Raw genomic sequence first — 19,864 nt, forward strand, 5'->3', positions numbered from 1 at the left:
TTTGTTGCAAATGTAGAACCAACAAATACAGATTTGAGCATGCCCCCCATTAACTACTCATCCAAAGATAGAGAAACAGACCCTGCACAGGCTCAACCAACCACTTCCTACAAAACACATCTACTTCGAGAACATCAGAATGCACCCTTTTTGCCGGTCATAGCCCTTAACCTTTCTCGATTTAAGTTGCACGTGCCAACACTAGGATGGCATGCCAACTAAGATAATCAGACAAATTAGATTAAGTATGCAAGATGCTCGAACTTCATGATGGGTTTCTTCTACCCACGAATGAAACTTGCTAATGCAATTGAAGGAATTGACTTTGTTATAGACGCCTTTTTACTTTCAAGCTCTTTCTTCCCATCCTTCATAGAATATCCTCTTACACAAGTAATCCCATACTCTTGTCTCGAAAACAGAAACAAGACGAGAATGGCAAATAGAAGGGCAGTGATTTGGATGCACCACGGAATACCATTTTGAAACAATAGAAAGGTACTTCAATGTGATATAGCGTGTTTGAAGCTATACACATCATGAATTTATGGAAAAGAAGAGAGATTTCACACAATTGATAATTCTGGGATAAAATATATGGAACTCGTCAAGCTCATATTTGCTTAAACTTCCATAAAGACAAAACATCCAGAAGCTCTGCAAAAGAGTAAAATTAACGCATGCTGCATTAATTTGGTTTAAAAAATGACTCAATGATACATCTGAAAAACTTGGAAAAGCTCACCTGCACATCAAATTGGATTACTCTTATGATCTTGCATTATAAGCACTCCAACTAGCATAGTATGGGGAAACTGAAAGAGATGATAGACACATAAATAAGAAAGAGAGAGGAAAGAGCTAGAATGTTCAGTCTGCTTGTTTTTTGACATTGATACTTCATTTTGTGATGCAATAAGCAATCTGGAAAAAATTATAGGATCCCCAAGAGTGAAGCGCAGAAAGCAATAAAAATGAAGCAAGTTCTAAAGCACAAGATCATAGTGACTTGAACAATACATCCAATGAGGCCAAAAAACAAGACCTACATAACTTTCTCTAATATCACTTTATATCTAAGCATTTGAATAATTCCCAACCGCGCAAAGCTAAATTCAGCTGCAAAAAGTTTCAAATTCGTGACTGCTAAATAACATACATGGTATATGTATACTTTTGGACATTTGCAAAGTAATCCCTCACAATTAAATTTCCAAATTTAGCATTAGCACCAGCCAAATCAACAAATGTCCCATCCATCCATCTTTCATGACAAACCCAGATGAAGTTGCTTGATGTGACAGCCACTGTGGTCGTCACATAGGAGAATTCCATTGGAAACCCATCAGAAGATGGACAAAAGGGTCACTCTCGCCGGGAAACGGCACAAGTGCAGAGATTGTTGGAATTGAAGTGCAAGGAAACATTTAGCAAATGCAACAAATTACAGTAAGCATTATGTCTAATATTCAAACTTGGCTGCAATCCAGAGGTGGACATTTGTGCCATGATTCAAGAATGTCTCTGATTACTAAGATTATCTTTAGAGGCTTGAGGCACTTCCTAAGGGCAATTCATGTTGGCATAGAACCCTTAGACCATCCTCTATTTGCTTGCATATAAGGTGAAACCCAAACACCTTCTCAGTGTTGCTTTTGATACTTCAAATGAAACCTGGAAGAGACTCCACTCTGTCTCTAGCATCTCATCCAGTTCATCAAATGAACAGTGTGGAAAATAGTTAAACCACAAGTGATCAAACTGTAATGAAGAGAAAGTGCTTGTATTGAAGTTACTTCAAATATAGTTCACCAATACTCGAAACTCAAATGAAACGCTAGCCTTAATTCCCTCCTCCAATTCAAAAGCAACAAAAAAAGCCAATTCAAGGATATCCGCATGCAAATATTGGGGTACCCAGAAAGAGACAGAACACTCTTGACTTTGGATAAATCAACATAGAATCTCTCTTCCAAGAAGTATAGTATCCATGTAGTGACCCACTCGAAAACATCCTGCTATAGCAAATCCATAAAATCATAATCACACCCGCTCATGCATGGGGTGGAAGTTTCTAGCCATGCATAGTGAGGAAAAAAAAAAATATCAAAACGAACAAGATTACCTTCTCAAATGGTACATAACAGGAACTTGACAAATTTCCAAATACAAATGGAAACTTCCCCATGCTATGTGCCTCTCTTGCGATTTGTTAGGCTCGATTAGATTCTTTCACTTAAGTATTTTTAATAGTGAACTTCAACTTTCCATCCATACTTGGTACTTTTAAACCTGTGAAGAACTTAAGTGCTTACTAGACTTGTGTCCCAAACACAATAGGAACAATTCTCATCCAGGACGAGTCTGCAAGTAGTGAAAATGGAATAAACTCATCCATCTAGATTGACCAGGGCATCAACATAATAGAAAAATAACTAAAAGAAGAGAGAATAGAATTTCACAAAACTAGTAGTCAAAACATTTAAATCCGTGAATTACGCAATGGATACAATTGGGCAAATTCACAAACACTTGGTGGACGTCACAGAGGTGGGGTTCCTTCAAACGAAAGAGAGAAGGGACAAGCATTGGAGGTAGGGAATAATCTCGTTCACACGGATGTTAATGGCTTTGGTAGCTCTAAATTCTCACTCCACGACTAAGCCATCATCCAAATTCAAGGATGATTTCCTTCATTCTTTTATCCTTGGGGATGCCTAGTCCTCTACAAGAGTTTCGAGCTTTCATAGCACAGAAACAATGGAAGGTTGAAAAGGTGCATGAACGCGAAAAGCAATCAACTCACAGGACAATCCATATGCCTCCAACCAAAGGTATTGAACCCCATAGCAATCTGCACACAAGCGCCATTACCTGCCGGATCCAATGCAGCACATCTCCCGACTGATCCTGCAACAACCACGGACGCATGTGATCATTAATAACTCGATTACGCCAATGGAAAAGCTAACTTCGGGACCCAATCAAATTGTTCAAAATCAAATCAAGTCCACTTAAAGTTGCACTTCAACTAATGAATCTATAGCACCGTAATAATCTACAATGGCAAGAGAAGCAAACGCTCGAGCGATTAAATGAAAGATTGTCCAATCTTCATTGAAAACTAAAGCCACATTAACTAAAATCTCACATGCTCCTCTGAGCATAAGACAGCTCAGGCGTGACACCTAATCAAAACATAAAAGTGCAGACGGGCTTTGGTATTTTGTGGTTCAGAACAAATTATCATTTTTACAGTAGATTAAAAATTGTCACTTAATCAATTCTCATTTTGGATTGAACAAAGCAGTCCACGGGACTCTATCAATCATCGATCACTAAAGAGATTGGCGTGTGACATGGCTGTGAGTGTTTGTTTTTCCATCTTTACAAACACTTATAATGGATTGCAACTAGACTCGTAAAAAACACACTATAAAATCAGTAAATGATACGTAAGTAATCATGTTGAGTAGAATATGACATTTATCAATGAAATTACGATTCAATTGACAAGGAAATATGAAAAATAAACACTTTGCAATGAATTTGCTCTTTGAGAACTGCAGTAGTAATTCATTGCCGTAAGAGTGTCTTATGATTGAGATATGCAAAGGAAATTTGGTTGTCAATCTTATGCAATAAAGAAGCATACCTCCCAACTTGAGTTTAGTAAATATACTCATAAAATCACCCAAAAAAAAAAGGAAAAAAAGTTTGGAACGTCACTTTCACTTTTAAATCAAATGAAGAAGGCATAAAGCAAATACTTACCATTACAGTTCCACCAAAATAAAGTACTTACGTCGAACACCCCATGACAATTAGAAGGAAGTAGTTGCCATCCCTCAGAAGTCGTGATCAAACTACCCAACAAAATCGGTGCAAATTCGTTCGAAGTCGCTCACTGATGGTGATCGTGCCTTTGCTGAGGAACAAAATGATCTTCCCTTGCATCTATTTTAGATTAACCATGCATTCCTATGTATCCTCAATGGATGCGCAACAACTTGGATCCTATGGCTTTCATGTGAATCAGACAGTGAAGACAAGAAAACACAGATCCGAGTTTCTTCTCTCTTTCTTCATTTTTGCTATTCACTCTATTTTCAGAGAAAGAATATTATCCGACCGTTTATATCGCGTGCCTCCATCTAGCTCCTTTCTTAATTCTTCATTTAATAAGAAACTTTCAGATTGCCCTTCCTCTGTTACCTCCTCTATTTTGCCTTCTTCATGCATCGTGCTCTCCTTTGTACTAGTCTTACCACCTCCCTCTAGATCCATTTGCTTAGACCATGTTCCCAGTGAAGCGCAATATCCTGTGAACCTCTTGATCCAAGACTGCCGTCATGGACTAAAGCTGGTTCTACTGGCTAATTCTGTGAGATCACAACCCTCAAATCACTCTCTTGTTGCTTGCATATCAGACGGATTCCCCAATTCTTCACAATTCTATGGGATGGTCTGAGGCTAACGTGAAAATAACTGGAATCTTTTTGCAAAACCTCACTTACCTCCCACACCATGCTGGAGATACCTCAGCCAGAAATGATGCTTTTCTTATGAATCAAGCGTCTTGTGTGTCAAGTCATCCTCTCTCCATTCACAGATCTTTTAATCTCACGAGAGACTGAACTGAAAGCCATATGTCACTTCAACACAATTCTAATAATAGGATTTCCCCATACATGTCCCAGGATAAAAGAAAACATATGCCGCCCCTAATATGTTTTGCTAGCTTAATGATTGCTTTCTTAAGAACTGCAAGCCAACACTACTACACTTGCCTGTTCCCATTCATTCTTCTTCACTTTCAATGGATTCCGATTCACTTTCTATCCATTCCAGGTTCTCTATAGGAAGGTGACATTTCTTAAAGAATTCCATGAAATCTTTTGATCCATCAAGATCCTCACAGAGTGCAGCTGGATCCACAAATTGAGTGTCTTCAAGCACAACCTTCAAATCATCCTCTAGTTGTCCGAACCTTAGCAGATAGCCCAACTTTTTCACGGTTCCACCCGATACTCCAATTCTAAGGCTAAATCGTAGATAACTCTCCTCAAATTGATCAAAATCAACTCCTCCCTCCAACAGTCCCCACAACACATTTGGTTTGAGATATTGAATCCACATATGATCCGAATCAAATGAATCGAGAGTTCTTGATAGCACATTCCGCCTTTCGCCATTAACACATGGCACAATGTCGAAAGATATTTCCTTTTTTCCATCTTCTACACTGAAAACAATACATAGAGCCAATGCTAGGAACTTGTCATACAAGTCTTGTGAAGCCAAGAAAGATATAGTACCATCTTCAACAAGCACAAACTCCTCTGGCATCTCTCCTCCAGGGACAACATTTTGGTAATCCTTGGGAATTAGGGAATAGCAATAGTTCTGTTAAATGAGTAAATAGTTAGAAGAACCCAAGTTTATAATTAAGTTTGAGTAGAAGAGCTTGATTTAAGCATATTCCTTGTAACTCAACCTAAGCTAGTGTTCTCTAATTAGATGCATTGATCCTTGCTTACGTTATCTTACATATAGGGTGCATAATCACCCTAGATTAATTTGTTTATCTAGTATTTTCAATTTTTGCATTATAAAAACACACGAAGCACTAAAGAGAGAGAGGGGAGAGAGAGACCTGGATTGGGAAGTCAGTCACGTTGGATCCTTCAAGTATTAAATCACTTGAACCATTTTCCTCTCTACCTGTTTTATTATCTAGTAAATCTTCTATTTCACTTGAACTTTCTTCCACCGTGCTTGTCTGATTATCTTCATGTCGAACCTCGTACAGTAAAGCTGGATCCAAGGACTGATTATGTTGAAGAAATATCTCCAAATCATTCTCTAATGGCTTGCATATTAATCGGAATCCACATTTTTTCACAATTACATCATTGGATGCTCTAATGGTTAACATGAAACAATTCCAGCCATTTGGACCGAAAGAGACTTGGTCCCATAGTAGCCTTGGTTCATAACACTTAAGCCACACATGATTGAAATCATGTAGGAAATACCTTCCCACACTCAAACTACGTTGACCGTTAATGGCTGGGTAAATGAACAAATCGCCATCCTCTTTTCCACATTTTGCTCGGGCTACGACACAAAAAGCTAATCCTAAGAATTTTTCAAACAAGTCCTTTGAAGCCATGAAAGAAATATGACCCTCATTATTAGGGAGCAACCATTCTGGCATCTCTCCTCCAGGCATAACAACTTCTCGGCAATCATGAAACACCTGTCATAATGCACACCGTTAGATAGTTTTTTTCCCCCCGAAATTGGCACCTAAAAAGAGGAGTTTCAATGAGTTTAGTGGGTAGTCTTATAGTTTAGCCATAGTTAGCAATAGTATTACAAAGATTTTTTTGCACTTAATTGGTGGAAAGGGACTATGAAATATTGAAGATTTTGTAACTGGATGAGCATATGTTGTTTAAGTTTTTCATTGGATGATCCTTGCAATAACACAGAAAGCTAGAGTTCTATAGATAGAGAGAATATCATTTGCATTGCCTTATAGCCAACTCCACTACATATACATGTAGAATCACTTTCAAAATGTTTGCTTTTGTTAATTAGCCCAGATTTTCAGCCTTCACAATACAAACACAATGCAGCCAACATGTACACGGCCTCATATCAATCAAAGAGAGAGGGAGAGTCTAACCTTACTCTTCAACATATGATTAAAAAGGCCAACACTTCACGGACCACTTCATGACATGAGCATAGGTCAACATTGTCACAGTCACATATGTTTGAGGGCTTTTCACTCAGAGATTCGCAGCCAATTGCCCATTTACGTTGAAATTGCCCTGGAATGTCGAGGATCTCTTGTATTCTTGGACAATACGAAACTGGTAAATGAGGCAACTTATATTGTTGCTCACATGTTGGAAGGATGGTAAAATTGTTTCCCTCCAAATACAAACAATTTAAGGAGGGAAAACAGGAAGGATTCTCCAAGAACTCTATTTCCAATAAATTGCATTCGTCAAGGTTTAGCCAATGTAACTTAGGAAATCCCATTTTCGTATGGGGATCACTCGAATCCCCCTCCCTCTTTGGAAACTTGACTAGTATTGAGCGGCCACGAAGCGTCAGCTTAAGATTTGGCAACCTGTAAATGCTGGACAAAAGTATTGTCAATTTCTTGTAGTCACGTGAATTCATTTCTTCCAAAGAGATAAGATTTTCTATGGAGGCATGAAGTCCCTCAATTGAAGTCCCTTGTAAATTAAGTCCTCGCAAGCCTTCCATTTTATCCGAAAAATCAGGGAGTCTTTGCAAATTTGAGCAATCTCTAAAATTGAGAAGTTGAAAATTCTTGGCCTGGAGCATAAAAAGGAGATGGAGTTTTGAGCACCCCCCTAAATTCAAAAACTGTAACTTGTTGTGATATAAAACTGATTCGTGGGCACACCCCAAGTTTTCGCACCCATAGAGATCCAATATCTCGAGGTTTGGAAAACAATCGAGGTCCGGCATACAAACCAATGATTGGCATCCACTTAAGTTAATGAACTTCATGTTTATGAAGTCCTGCAAGAACAAAGAAACCAAATTGGGTAGACATTCTAGATGGAAAAAAATAAACCCGAGATAAGTATTTAATGCAAAATTTGGCTCTAATGAACAAGTAATTATTTCCATCTGTCCGGAGGCAAATTAATGGTTCTTGTAGTTTTCCTAAACAAATTACATAGGGATGATTCCATTGTCCCATTGTGTAAAATTGGAACACCGTTCGGTGCTGGTAAAAGTTGACAGACATTGTCAATTGTCAATTTCCGTTGCCAACAAAATTTTGATTGAAAACTTAATTAACAGTAATGCTTTGGTAAGTAACCAATACTTTTAAGTTACTACATAGTTTTAAATTATAAACTACTTCATTTGTAGCTTAAAAATAAGTTAATGGTACTAACTTTTATAGAAAACTAGTGTGATGCCTGTGCATTGCCTGGATACGACTATATTTATGATTATGAATGTTGATATCGACGTGACACTTTCGCAAGAGAGATAAAACATGTGAAGAAAATTATAACAAAATAAATATATACATCAATGAAATTCTTTCTACAGCTTAAATGGAATTAGCAGGTTTATCCTCTGATTAATAGAGAGGGTTAATATCATTAAAGACCCAAAACTGGTCCCTCATGACACATTTACGACTAATTTCCACCTCACAAAGATCTCAAACTGGTACCCCAGCCCAAATTGACCCTCCATTATTACAATGCATGTATGTCAACACACGTGGTAGATGGTTGCAAAATGGATTTGATGTAGATAATGACAAATTCGATGCAAAAAATTTATGTGTGATGATATTAAATCCAAACATAAAATAGTAAACATTCTGGAAAAACTGAGTAAGACTTTGGTTTTTGACATATAATATCAATGAGTACTACTCCTAATTCTTCGTGCCCCAAAGGACTCGTCCATCACTTGGATGCACTTGGGCGATAGCCTTTGCCCACCGTGCATGGCCTGAAAAAATGAGTAACACGTTGGTTTGGGCCTCCCTTAATGGAATCTGACCAAAGCCCAAAAACATGTATCTTCTTCAATAGATTTTATGTGCAAAAGCCCCCATTAAAATGAAAAGCACTAATTGAGGAATTACAATGAATAATTTTCACCATTAGAAACTTTAGTATCTATAAGTATTGTCTTCCTCATGCATTCTAACCGGACCGACCGGTTGCCCATTTCTTTTGGTTTAATCCCCACCCGCCTATGAATAAATCCGACGAGCCAAGATTCTCGGATGGATTTTCGTTTTTAAAGGGCACTTTTCTTTCTTAGGTCCAACAACATGTAATAGGCCGTGGGCTGTAGTTAGGATTAACTAACATATACGAGATGGCCCGAAAGTGGGCCTCGGGATCATTGATTGGAAGGCCATGGAATGACCGAAGTGATTGGGCCAAGAAAGTGGTCATGGTAGACTCACCCCGGGATCAATAAAATTGGGCAATTAGTTTCTACCCAACATAAACCCCACAAGGAGTTTGGATGGATGATCCACTAAACATCTGGGGCCTTATGAATTATGACTTTCTCAAATATGATTTCAATGACTTATTTGTAGAATATGAGCCAAATATGAATTTGATCTTTTCATTTATCGATGTAAATGTCAATCAAATATGAGATGGGTTAAATTCTTTTCAGACCTCATCATGAACAATCAAATTTAAGCATATAATAATATACATATTTCTAAATAGATTCTATATATACATAAACAAAATTATTTTTAAACATTTATTACCAAAATTTGCATTATTCGATTAGAGAATTATGCAATATAATATAAAGTAATATCAATTATTACCAAAATATTTGTAACAATTAGACATGCAGAATAGAGATTTGCTTGTGAATGCCTTCATGTACTTTAAATTGAAATTTTCAATTATTCTAACAATTACAACATTTATTTTTAAAGTTGTTAACTTGTTAAAGTTATTAACTCAAATAGGAAACTACCAACTTTGATTTTGGTGATTTACCAACTTTTGATGAGTTAAATTACCATCATTAATTGGTTAAATTTTTTTATTAGATCTTACGGGAAATTACCGACTTTTATTTGAGTCACCACCATTTTTCATTGTCTTGAAATTATCAATTTTTTTAATAATCTATCAATGTTTATTTGCCAGCTTACAAACTTAACCAGCTTACCAACTTGTTTAAGTTACGATTTCTTTTAGAAAATTACCAAATGTTATATGAGTCCACTTACCGACATTTATTAGATTATTCTTGGAAATTAAAGTCGTTCCTATATTTCATAGACATTTATTCGTTGCAATTACCAAAGTATTAAAGTCAGTAACTCTTATATTAAATTTCCAACGACTTCCAAAATTACCAACTAAACCAATAATTTACCAATATACATTTGCATAGCTAATTATAGTCTCTTACATGAAACTGCTAATTGATATTTGAGTTGGTTACCAACATATATATTTGATTGTTTTGGAAGTTTCAATAATTACCAACATTTGTGGCAACTTACGAAAAAGGTACTCATACCGAGATTATCAACTCTTATTTGTGTTTGTTACCAATGTCTATTTGATAGTTTCATAACAATCCACCGTTTCAATAGTTCACTTCTTTTGGAGAGCTTACTAATATATTAACATTGTTATTCTTACAGAATTACCAATTCCTTTGAAATTGGCTGACACCATTACGCTAATTTACTATCGTTTATTTACGGAATTTAAGTTACGCACTCTTATTTGAGTCATTTACCAACTTTTATTGGATAGTTTGAAAGTATCAACTATTATGTTAATATACCCACATTTGTTTGGGGAGCTTTTCCAGCACGTTTAAGTTGTAATCAATTAAAGATTAGTAAATGACTCGAATAAACATCAGCAATTTTTTTTTTCTGTAAGAGTTCGTAATATTAACATGCTGAAAACATCGACAAATAAATATTGGTAAATTAGTAAAACAATAAGTGATTTCTAAACAATTAGATAAATGTCAACAACTTAATCAAATAAGAGTTAATAACTAAAACAATATGGTAACTTGACTTATGAAGGGTTGGTATATCACTCAAAATAATATTGGTAACTTGCTATAAGAGTCGATAACTTTAATATTCCACTAATTTTACCAATTAAATATTGGTAAGTTCTTGAATCAATCAGTAATATTTATAAAATCAAATAAAGTTGATATATAGACTCAAATACAAGTTGGCAAGTTTCAAGTAAAGTAGATTTATCTATTACCATCCATAGAGTGATGAGTCCGTGGCTTGTCAATTCTCTCATGGGAGGGGTCTTTGAAAATATTGTGAATATTACATATATCAACGGCCTACAAATCAAATAAAAAGTCTCCTTGTATTGATTAAGCACATTCTACGTTCAAATATTAAATTGCATACGAAGAAGTTTTTGCTTCAATTTTCAGCTCAAAGTCGTGATGGTTTGAGCTTACTGTTGTTTTTTTGTATTAATATTGGTAACTTGCGACAATTTTTTTTTAATAATATTTTTGGTCACCGGAGCCAGAGAGAGAGAGAGAGAGAGAGAGAGAGAGAGAGAGAGAGAGAGAGAGAGAGAGAGAGAGAGAGAGAGGGGAAAAAAAGATAAAAATCAATAAACTAATTCGAAAAAAAAAAAAAAATAGAATATTATTAAAAAATTGTGCCGGCAGCCACATCAACGCCGCTCGGCTAATTTTGGTAAGAAGAACTGAACTAATACAATTGCAAAAAGTTTAAGATTGAATTAGTCAAAAAAATAAGTTCATGACTGAATAGGAACAATTACAATAGGTTTAGGACTTTTTGATAATTATCCCGTATTATATTTCTTTTGTGAAAAATTCACATCAATATTAGCATTTGAAATAATATAAATATATTGTTTTAGATTCATGCGATGCACGAGCATCTTACTGGTTTTCTATAAAATTAGTAATTTTAACTTATTGGTAAGCTACATAATAGGCAGGCAAGCTATCTGCGTTTAATTTTGTTGAGAAAGCTAAATTGCTGGACATTGCGCTCTAGCGTGTCTATAAGGTAAGCCTCTTCCATGGAGTCGTATTCCACAAGCCTTTGTTTTAAAAAGCGAGAGAAAGAATTGGATGGTCAATCCCGTTCACCTAGTGTTGTACACCAAGGAGAGATGATCCCCAATAAGGGGATGTGAAGAGTCGCTTTTTGTCCCGTGATTTCTTAATCTAGAAATAAATAGATTTAGGGAGCTGATCGATGGCTCAATTAAAAGGAAAGAAGGGGAATGAGTTACATGCTTAGAACAAGGAGAGATTTCTTGGATGAAGTTTCCCAACTATATTTGGAAAAGAATTTGTTCCATAAAGATTCTTGCAATTTTACTTCTTTTTTTGGTAAGGTTCTTGCAATTTTACTTCTTCCCTCTAAAAGTATAGAAATGCTTGTCAGAAATTATCGGTTAGGTTAGTCCAACTAGAAGAGACATCCGGACTTTTTGGCCATTGTTTGAGAGTTTCAAGCTTGGACCAACTCAAGTAAAGACTAACTTCCCAAAAAGATCCCTCGCTACACGCTTTTTGTATGTCTTTTAATTATCGACTGCATGCTATTAGAGAGACAATAATAGGATGTTCAATCAAAAGCATTTAGCGCATACTCAATTCAACGATCACGCAAATAAGAAAGAGAAATCTCTTTCCACACACAATTTCAAAAAGAAGTTAATTAGCTCGTCTTTGCTATGCAATATAGAATGGTTAATAACATTTTCAGAGTCTGTCATTTCAGAGACATAAAAATATATAAGCGCATTCATCGTTCAACTGTTAAATTATATCACCTGTAAGTTTTTCTTCCAATTTTCAGTGCTCAAGAGTTACCGATGCTTTAAGTTCATTGTTCTTACAATTTCAAGCGCTTGTAAATTCTGAAAATGAAAATGGACTTTTTTCTTGAATATGTTTTTGTTCAAATCGACATCAAGAGTCATGAACGAAATTGTTTATTCCTCCCCTAAATTGAAGATTTAACTTATATTGGTTCGTAAAGGAGATCGACATCCCGTATATAATGCTTTAATCAACTTTAAACAATTTAAAAGATGTAGATATTTCATAAGCACATTAATAAGCATCACCAGAGTTAGTAGTTGTTGCATTCAAAGTTTTCAATAACACCTAAATAGTCATATTCATATGCTTCTAGATATGGATATATAAAATATGAGATAATAAACACTACTTATTTAAATGCGCACCGTAAGTTGCTCCCTCACTACAATGTTGCTTCTGGGCATATCCAGTCCAGCTATCTGCTTTGGACCAGAGATAATCTCTGGAATCCAAGGAGGGCAAGGCCATTCAAACCATTTTAGTCCATTAGGAAGGCCGATAACACCTTGGAAAGAGTTGCGCACATTAATCATGATGAGCACCCTCAACCTTCTCATGTCTTTGAAACCATTAACACCGATGTATATCTCTTCTGGCTTGGGCAAATCCAAAGCTATGGCCTCTACCGCAATTGGCACCTGAATTTATAAAATTTGCATTGCAATAAAAATACATATTCAGAGAATAAGAGAGCAAAATTAGGGTCTATACATGCAAATCCTACCATTTTTTGGGATAGAACATTAAGAACATCATCAAGAAGCCATAACCTGCTGCGTCTTCTAGGGTCATAAGGACATTGTTGTTTAACAATATCCATGGCCATTAACTGAAACAAGTTATGCATCTGTAGGGTCTCTTTCTCTTCAATTATCAAGGACTTCTCAACAAGAACTTGTACTCCAATAGTTGTGCGAAAGTCGCAAGAGTCAAGAACTTGCATAATGTACTCTCTAGATTGCCCCTTAAAGAAACAAGCAATATCAAGGAAGATTTCCTTTGCATAGTCCTCCAATTCATCATAACTTAACTTAAGAACATCATTGATGTTTTTATCAGGACTTTCGACACATTTATCCAATGCACTTTCTTGCTCACATTCTCTTCTACCACAAAGCAAAAAGCCCAATACCTTAAGTGCTAGAGGAAGTCCATTAGCATAATGCAAAGCCCTATCCACAAGATCACTACTTATTATTTTGTTGTTTCTCATAAGAGAATGTCCATTGAGAAGTTCACGAGCTTCACAATAGTCTAGAGGTTTAACTTGATAGATGTGATCTTCATCTATCCCATAAGAAGTTAGTAAATGCTTATCTCTCGTAGTAATAATGATGCTGCTTCCTTCACCAAACCACTCACATTTTCCAGCTAAAGCATCTAGCTGTTCTAAGTCTTTAACATCGTCAAGAAAAAGGAGAACTTTCTTGTGGCAAAGTCTATATTGAATTAAATTAATACCTCTAGAAACACTAGACACTGCTAATCTTTGTCCTGGCAATATCTCGGACAGCAATTTTTCTTGCAAATGAACTAAATCCTTGGGATATTTTGAAGCCTCACGAATGGTTTCCAAAAAGCATGAACCCTCAAATTGTCTAAAAATAGCATTGTACAGCACTTTACCTAAAGTTGTCTTTCCTATACCTCCCGGTCCCCATAATCCTATCATGAGAACATCATCATCACACTCAAGATTTAACATTGATTCCAGCTCTACCACTCGCGGATGTATCCCAACCGGATGCTTAGCAACATGTAAGGATCTTTGATCTAGTTGCCTAGAGATTTCCTTCGCAATTTTCTTTATAAGCTTCGCTTCAACCCTGACAAAAACAAGAAACGTACTTGACATACTGATTCAGCGGTTCAAAGATCAAGTTTCATTATGAGAAAAATGAAGACTTGATTCAACACATAAAAAAAAAAGGGACAAAGTAGTGCGTCACATCAATTACCACTTACCCGTTATTCAAGTGCCACCCAGACAAGCTGCCGGCGTCAAAGAGAGCCTTCTTCCATCTCTTCACCTTGTCTGAATTCTTCCCAAATCTGGACTCATGCTTAGCTATAGCTCTCCCAAAACTCTGTCTCCCCTTTCACTTCTCTTGGTTCCACTTCGTAAAACACCGGCAACACAATTAGATCCTTCTGTACCTTGCACTCCATGATTTTCGCCACCTCTTCCAAACACCACGGCGAGGAAGCATAATCCTTAGAGAAAACAATGACTGCAACTCTCGATTCCTCAATCGCCTTCATAAGTGCCGGTGATATTTTCTCTCCTTTCCTCAGTTCCTCACTATCGATATAAGCGAATAAACCATGCTGGTTTAGAGCCGCATAGAGGTGACTGAGGAATTTATTGCGAACGTCTGTGCCTCTTAAACTCAAAAAGACATCGTAATTCTTTTTACATTTCAAAGAAGATGAAGAGGCCATGAGTATCTAGTAACACGAGACGGGCGCTGGTGTTTTTGCTTGGAATTTTGGAAAATGGAGGTGCTTGAAGATGAACCCAGATCTTAAAGGAAGAGCTGCTCCATGGCTCCCAGATAAAATACAGGAGATGGCAATCCCAACCTATGAGGTTTTGTTCAACATCGGCGCTTCTCGGTATCTTCCTTATAGGCGAAGGCATAACTTTCTTTTTCGAGGGTCAACAAAGAACAATTATATTAAATGAGACGCGGACGAGGGAATTAGAGAGAAGGAGGTGGTGGGGCCCGCCAGACTCGACGAGCTCGGCTCGGGCTTCTGCGCCGGGAAAAACAAGCAGATGCCACCCGTCAACACAAGAAAATTTTTTATGATTACACGCGATCACGATTCTTCTGATCGATTCTCTGATTGATTGGTTTTTGGGAAATAGCTGTCATCTCGTTAATCTTCGTTTCTCTTTTTGTTATATGAAAATATAAATAATCTCATCTCTTTAGTCCGGACCTGAACACGTCCTTAAAAAAATTCAAAAACTCAAAAGTGAGAAAAAAGAAAAGGAGAAACTCTCCGGATGTCTTTTGTTTCTCCTTTTCTTTTTTCTGCGGTGGTACAGTGTGCACCAATATCGCAGATTTGACGGTCAAAGATTTTCGGTATCCAGCGCAGCGATCTTTCTTTAATAAAGAGCCACTTGTCTGTTCTCGACTAGCCTTTACCGTCGAATATCTTTCCGCGTGGCGCTGATCGAAGAGAGATGGGATTTTCAAGTTTCTTCTCTCTCTTGTTTTTTTTTTTTGAATAATTATTCGTGTTCCAGTAGTTAGCGTGAAGAGCGGAATTGATTGGGTGTGGCGTATGTGCGAACGTGGTGGTGGTGGTGCGGGTGGGATGTGAGGATTAGGGGTGAGCGGTTCCCGGTTCCGGTTCGGTTCCGTCCGGAACCTGAAACCTACCCTCGGGTACAGATTTCTCAATTTTGGAACTGGAACCTACCCGTTAGAATCGGGAACCTGGAACCTACCCTGTCACAGGTTCCAGGCCGGTTCCAGGTTCCGACAGGTTCTTTTTTTCTTTTTTTTCATTTTCGTAATGGGCGATTTTCAGTTCCGTTCGTCTCCGAGCAGCGTCTTGTCCCTGTTCGACGGCTTCAAGCTCGCGTCGTTAAGCCCGACCCACTTCGTCCAAGTCCTCCACTACGCCTTACGATCCGTGAGGCACTTCGGGAAAGCCATGGCTCGCGAGATGGAGGCGGCGAACTGGAACCTCGACGAGGCCATCCGACTCATCGAGTCGCGAGCGAGGTTCGCGAAGCCCGGCCACCGGCACTTTGCCATCAAATCGTTCGTGGCCAGATCGATCTTCGAGGGCTTCAACTTCCCCAACTTCACGCTCGCGAACGAGTCGTCGTCTATCAAGGAGCGCACTCCCCAGCCTTCTTCGACTAGTTCAAGAAGCTCAAGTCCGTCAGCCCCCGAGCTTCATCGCGCGGAACCGGGCTCGCCGTTGGCCAGGTTCGCCATGGCCAAGTACCTGCAGTTCGTGCACGCGAAGCATAAGATTCTCACGCTACATTCAGGAGGCCTTGTAAAAGAAACAGCATGCCAATCAACTATTCAACCCAATAGAACTAGTAAACCCCAACAGAATCGAGTAACAATGCATCTTTCTGCAATCTTCATTTTTTCCAAATTTTGAAATGAAGGTTGAACAACTATCGGTGTTGCTCATATCAATCTCACTTGAGCAAAAATGCGGAGGAAAACCTACCGTCTTGTCGAGCTCGAGAACTCGTAGAGCTTGCCCTCGGGAAGACGATGATGAGTGCAACCTCGGCGTTGCGAGAGGACGGAGAGCTCGAAGGCCTTCTTCAGCAGCCCATTCTGCGCTCGAGAACGTCACCTGCCCTGCTCGTGTTGTTCTCTATCCTCTTCATCTGCGTCTTCCCCCTCACCATTTCCCCCCTCCCTCTCTCTGTCTTGCTCTCTCAAGCCACAAAAACAAGAAAGAGATCGGAAGAAGAAGAAGAAGAAGAGCAGGAACTGATCGACGGCGATGAGCGCTCGATCGAAGCTCCGAATCGGAGTGGCCGTGGAACGGAGGGCGTCGCGCGGATCAGGTCTCGGAAAGCAGGAGATCGGAGACGGCGCCGGGAGGAGGCGCTCGTTGAGAAAGAAACGGAGGATTCTAGAGAGAGAGAGAGCAATCCAAGAAACCCTAGGCGATTCGGAACCGGAACCGGAAAGAGAAGAGAGGGAGAGAGAAAGAAAAGAAAAAAGTTGGGGGGGCAAGAAGTGACGTGACGAGGGGAAAAGGGGAGAAAAGAAAGAGAGAGAAAAAAAAGGGGAAGGGGAAGTATTCGCGGAGAGGGGGGGGAAACCATGTGGGCGGGGGAAGAAGCTAGGTTTTTTTTTATTATTTGAATTATGACCGGTTCGGTTCGGTTTCGGTTCGGTTCCGGTTCCCATTTCTATAAGAACCGGAACCGAACCGGAACTCCCGGTTCCTAAAAAATAGGAACCGGGAACCGGAACCGGTCTCCTTGGAACCGGAACCGGTCTCCTTGGAACCGGGAACCGAACCGGACCCTCCTCCGGTTCGGTTCCGGTTCCCGGTAACCCGGGAACCGTGCTCACCCCTAGTGAGGATGCCCAAAGTGATAGATAAGACAATAGGGATTTCCTGTAGTAGACCGTTGTATCGTTCCCCCCGTTTTCAAACCGGCAAATGCTCATTGCCTCAAATTTTTTGGAAAGATTTTCCGGCATTCGGATTGTAAACATGATGAGAACGTCGTACAAATCATTGGATTTACAATAAATTTATCCTTAATTACGACATAGCATCATAAAATTTTGCTAATTTGCTATTTCATAAATATGTTGTGAATAATTTCTGTCCAACTAAAAATGACATTCATTGAAAGTGACATGATTGAACACTTCTAACATATTTAAATTAAATATTGTTATGTACGAAAATTCTGCAAATGTTATCTACATATATTTATCGATTTGTGTCACATGCAATAATAATAGCTAGCATGATTAGTTAACATATATAGGTATGCATGATAAATTCATGAAAATAGTTAACCTAACGAGTCGCCATTGTTGCATACAAGTGGTCAGAACTATTCATTGAAAAATCCTTAGTTCTTACTTTCATCCATCTACAAAGTGTACTTGCAATAGTACATAAAGAGATCTATCCAGTTACTCACACAATGGGAAACCAAGACAAACTTGTGAATTGCTTGGGCTTGACTTAATGACTACTTAAATCGATTCACTTGGTTTTGAGTCGAGCTCGACTATGACCTACTCAAGTATTTTGTCAAGGCAAGCTCGAACTTATCAATATTCAGCTCAATAGACTCGTGATCCTAATTGAGCTTTCATTATCTTTTAAAAATATCTAAAAGTTAGAAAAATAGACAGAAAATACTATAAATCACATAATATTCAAGCTTATAAAAGCCAAGATCGAGTCTTATTGATATATTGATTGTGATTGAGTGAAATCGAGTTGAGTTCAAGTATCTCGATTTTATGCTCAAGTTAATCAAGTCGAGCTCGAGTAGGAATTGGATACCCAATTGAGCTCGAGTAGATTTTCGAGTACCGAGAGATAGATTTTCCAATGTCCAAATCATTCATTTCTTTATTAAATTAATGTAAAATCGTGAGTTTAAGTGATAGATTTTTTTAAGTGTTACTCACGTTGGCATTTAAACACCTCTTAAAATGAAAGTTGGTAAAAAAGGGATCCAACATTTGCCCCTAACATTATTTTAAATGGTTTACTTAATGGTAGTGTTAATATATTAACCCGTTTTTATTCATTTCAACATCCACTTGGATCTTGATTCGTATTTGATGAACTTGGACCACGTAATATATGCTTAGACTTGACGATATTGTACTTCACTTGTGTTAACTCAGTCCTCATGATATCTCTTTATTTTCTTTTTTTCTCTTTTTTTTTTTTTTTTTTTTTTTTTTTTTGCCTTTTTTTGCTTAGTCAAAAGTCCAATTGAATATTTGCTCATCACTTTCGTGGTAATGTCACATGAGATAGCCGCACCATGCGATGCCTGGTGAGACGGAACGCCAAACAAGCCTTCCCTCGATGGTTCATCCGCGCAACTTCGCCCTGCGTTTCTTCTAATATAACAAGGCAATCCTTCGGAAAGAAAAATGATTCGGGAGACTTTGATGGGAAAGTGGCCCCTACTACATTGTTCCTACTTTTAAAACAAAACGCGCTCATATCTAGAGCAAAACCGGGCGACACTCTCAGCCCATTCTGATCAGTCGTCCATGCTACGACACTGCGGAAGACCACAAAGTAGATGTTGTTAGCGGCCGGTCGGGGTGCGACGAAACTATGAGGATTGTGCCTCGAATCTTCAGTAAATAAGAGTTGATTTTTCGCCACGTTTCATATTCTCTTCCACAAAATCAATGAATTTATTAGAGAATTATTGCACTTTGATAATCATAAATATTTACCTCCTTAAATCCAAAAAATCAAGGGTATTTCTTGGTGGAAATATACTTGAATATATTGCGATTCCGTGTTAAAAAGTTATTCCATTAAGTCTATAGCGTACGCATCAATGGGGCAACAGATTTTAAAGGGTGGTTAAATAGTACTATTTTGATAGCTAAAATTCTCATGACTATGCCTTCACGCAGAAACTTGGTGCTTTCATTTTATATAATTGTTTGCTAAATTAGTCTCTCATGAGTGAAGATATCCAAATTTAGAGTGTGGCCTATTAGGTAACTCGAGAGGATAGCTTTGACATGTAAATCAATTGTAATATCATACACAAGATGTTTTAGTTTTCAATGTTCGGCTGAGAAATTTTGAAAAGATTTGAAATTATTTTCCATGATTTGAGTAAAAAACATCTAATAAAAAAATTATAAAAAAATTCACATTTTTAAAAATTGCATTTTAACTTTTAAATTTTATATGGATT

At 37.8% G+C, this 19,864-nt stretch overlaps 1 protein-coding gene, 1 long non-coding RNA gene and 1 other non-coding gene across 4 annotated transcripts; all 3 read right to left on the reverse strand.

The window, feature by feature from the left end:
* Nucleotides 1–305: 305 nt before the first annotated feature.
* Nucleotides 306–5,927, reverse strand: LOC108955018. Of its 2 annotated transcripts, XR_005545949.1 has the most exons (5): nucleotides 5,657–5,927; nucleotides 3,775–5,406; nucleotides 2,126–2,910; nucleotides 746–815; nucleotides 306–657 (listed from the first exon to the last, which is right to left on the reverse strand). It is a non-coding gene; the product is annotated as an uncharacterized LOC108955018 (long non-coding RNA). The 2 variants fall into 2 exon arrangements; XR_005545948.1 differs by having other exon boundaries at nucleotides 746–2,910.
* Nucleotides 5,928–12,634: 6,707 nt separating this feature from the next.
* LOC104416680 (disease resistance protein RUN1) lies at nucleotides 12,635–13,771 on the reverse strand. Its single transcript, XM_039301170.1, has 2 exons — nucleotides 13,160–13,771; nucleotides 12,635–13,073 (listed from the first exon to the last, which is right to left on the reverse strand). The coding sequence occupies exons 1-2, from the start codon at nucleotides 13,646–13,648 to the stop codon at nucleotides 12,789–12,791; spliced, it is 774 nt and encodes a 257-aa protein (XP_039157104.1). The 5' UTR covers nucleotides 13,649–13,771; the 3' UTR covers nucleotides 12,635–12,788.
* Nucleotides 13,772–15,919: 2,148 nt separating this feature from the next.
* LOC104446844 lies at nucleotides 15,920–16,737 on the reverse strand. Its single transcript, XR_005545173.1, has 2 exons — nucleotides 16,645–16,737; nucleotides 15,920–16,407 (listed from the first exon to the last, which is right to left on the reverse strand). It is a non-coding gene; the product is annotated as an uncharacterized LOC104446844 (transcript).
* Nucleotides 16,738–19,864: the final 3,127 nt, after the last annotated feature.

Source organism: Eucalyptus grandis, chromosome 8 (assembly GCF_016545825.1).
Source record: "Eucalyptus grandis isolate ANBG69807.140 chromosome 8, ASM1654582v1, whole genome shotgun sequence".
NCBI lineage: Eukaryota > Viridiplantae > Streptophyta > Magnoliopsida > Myrtales > Myrtaceae > Eucalyptus > Eucalyptus grandis.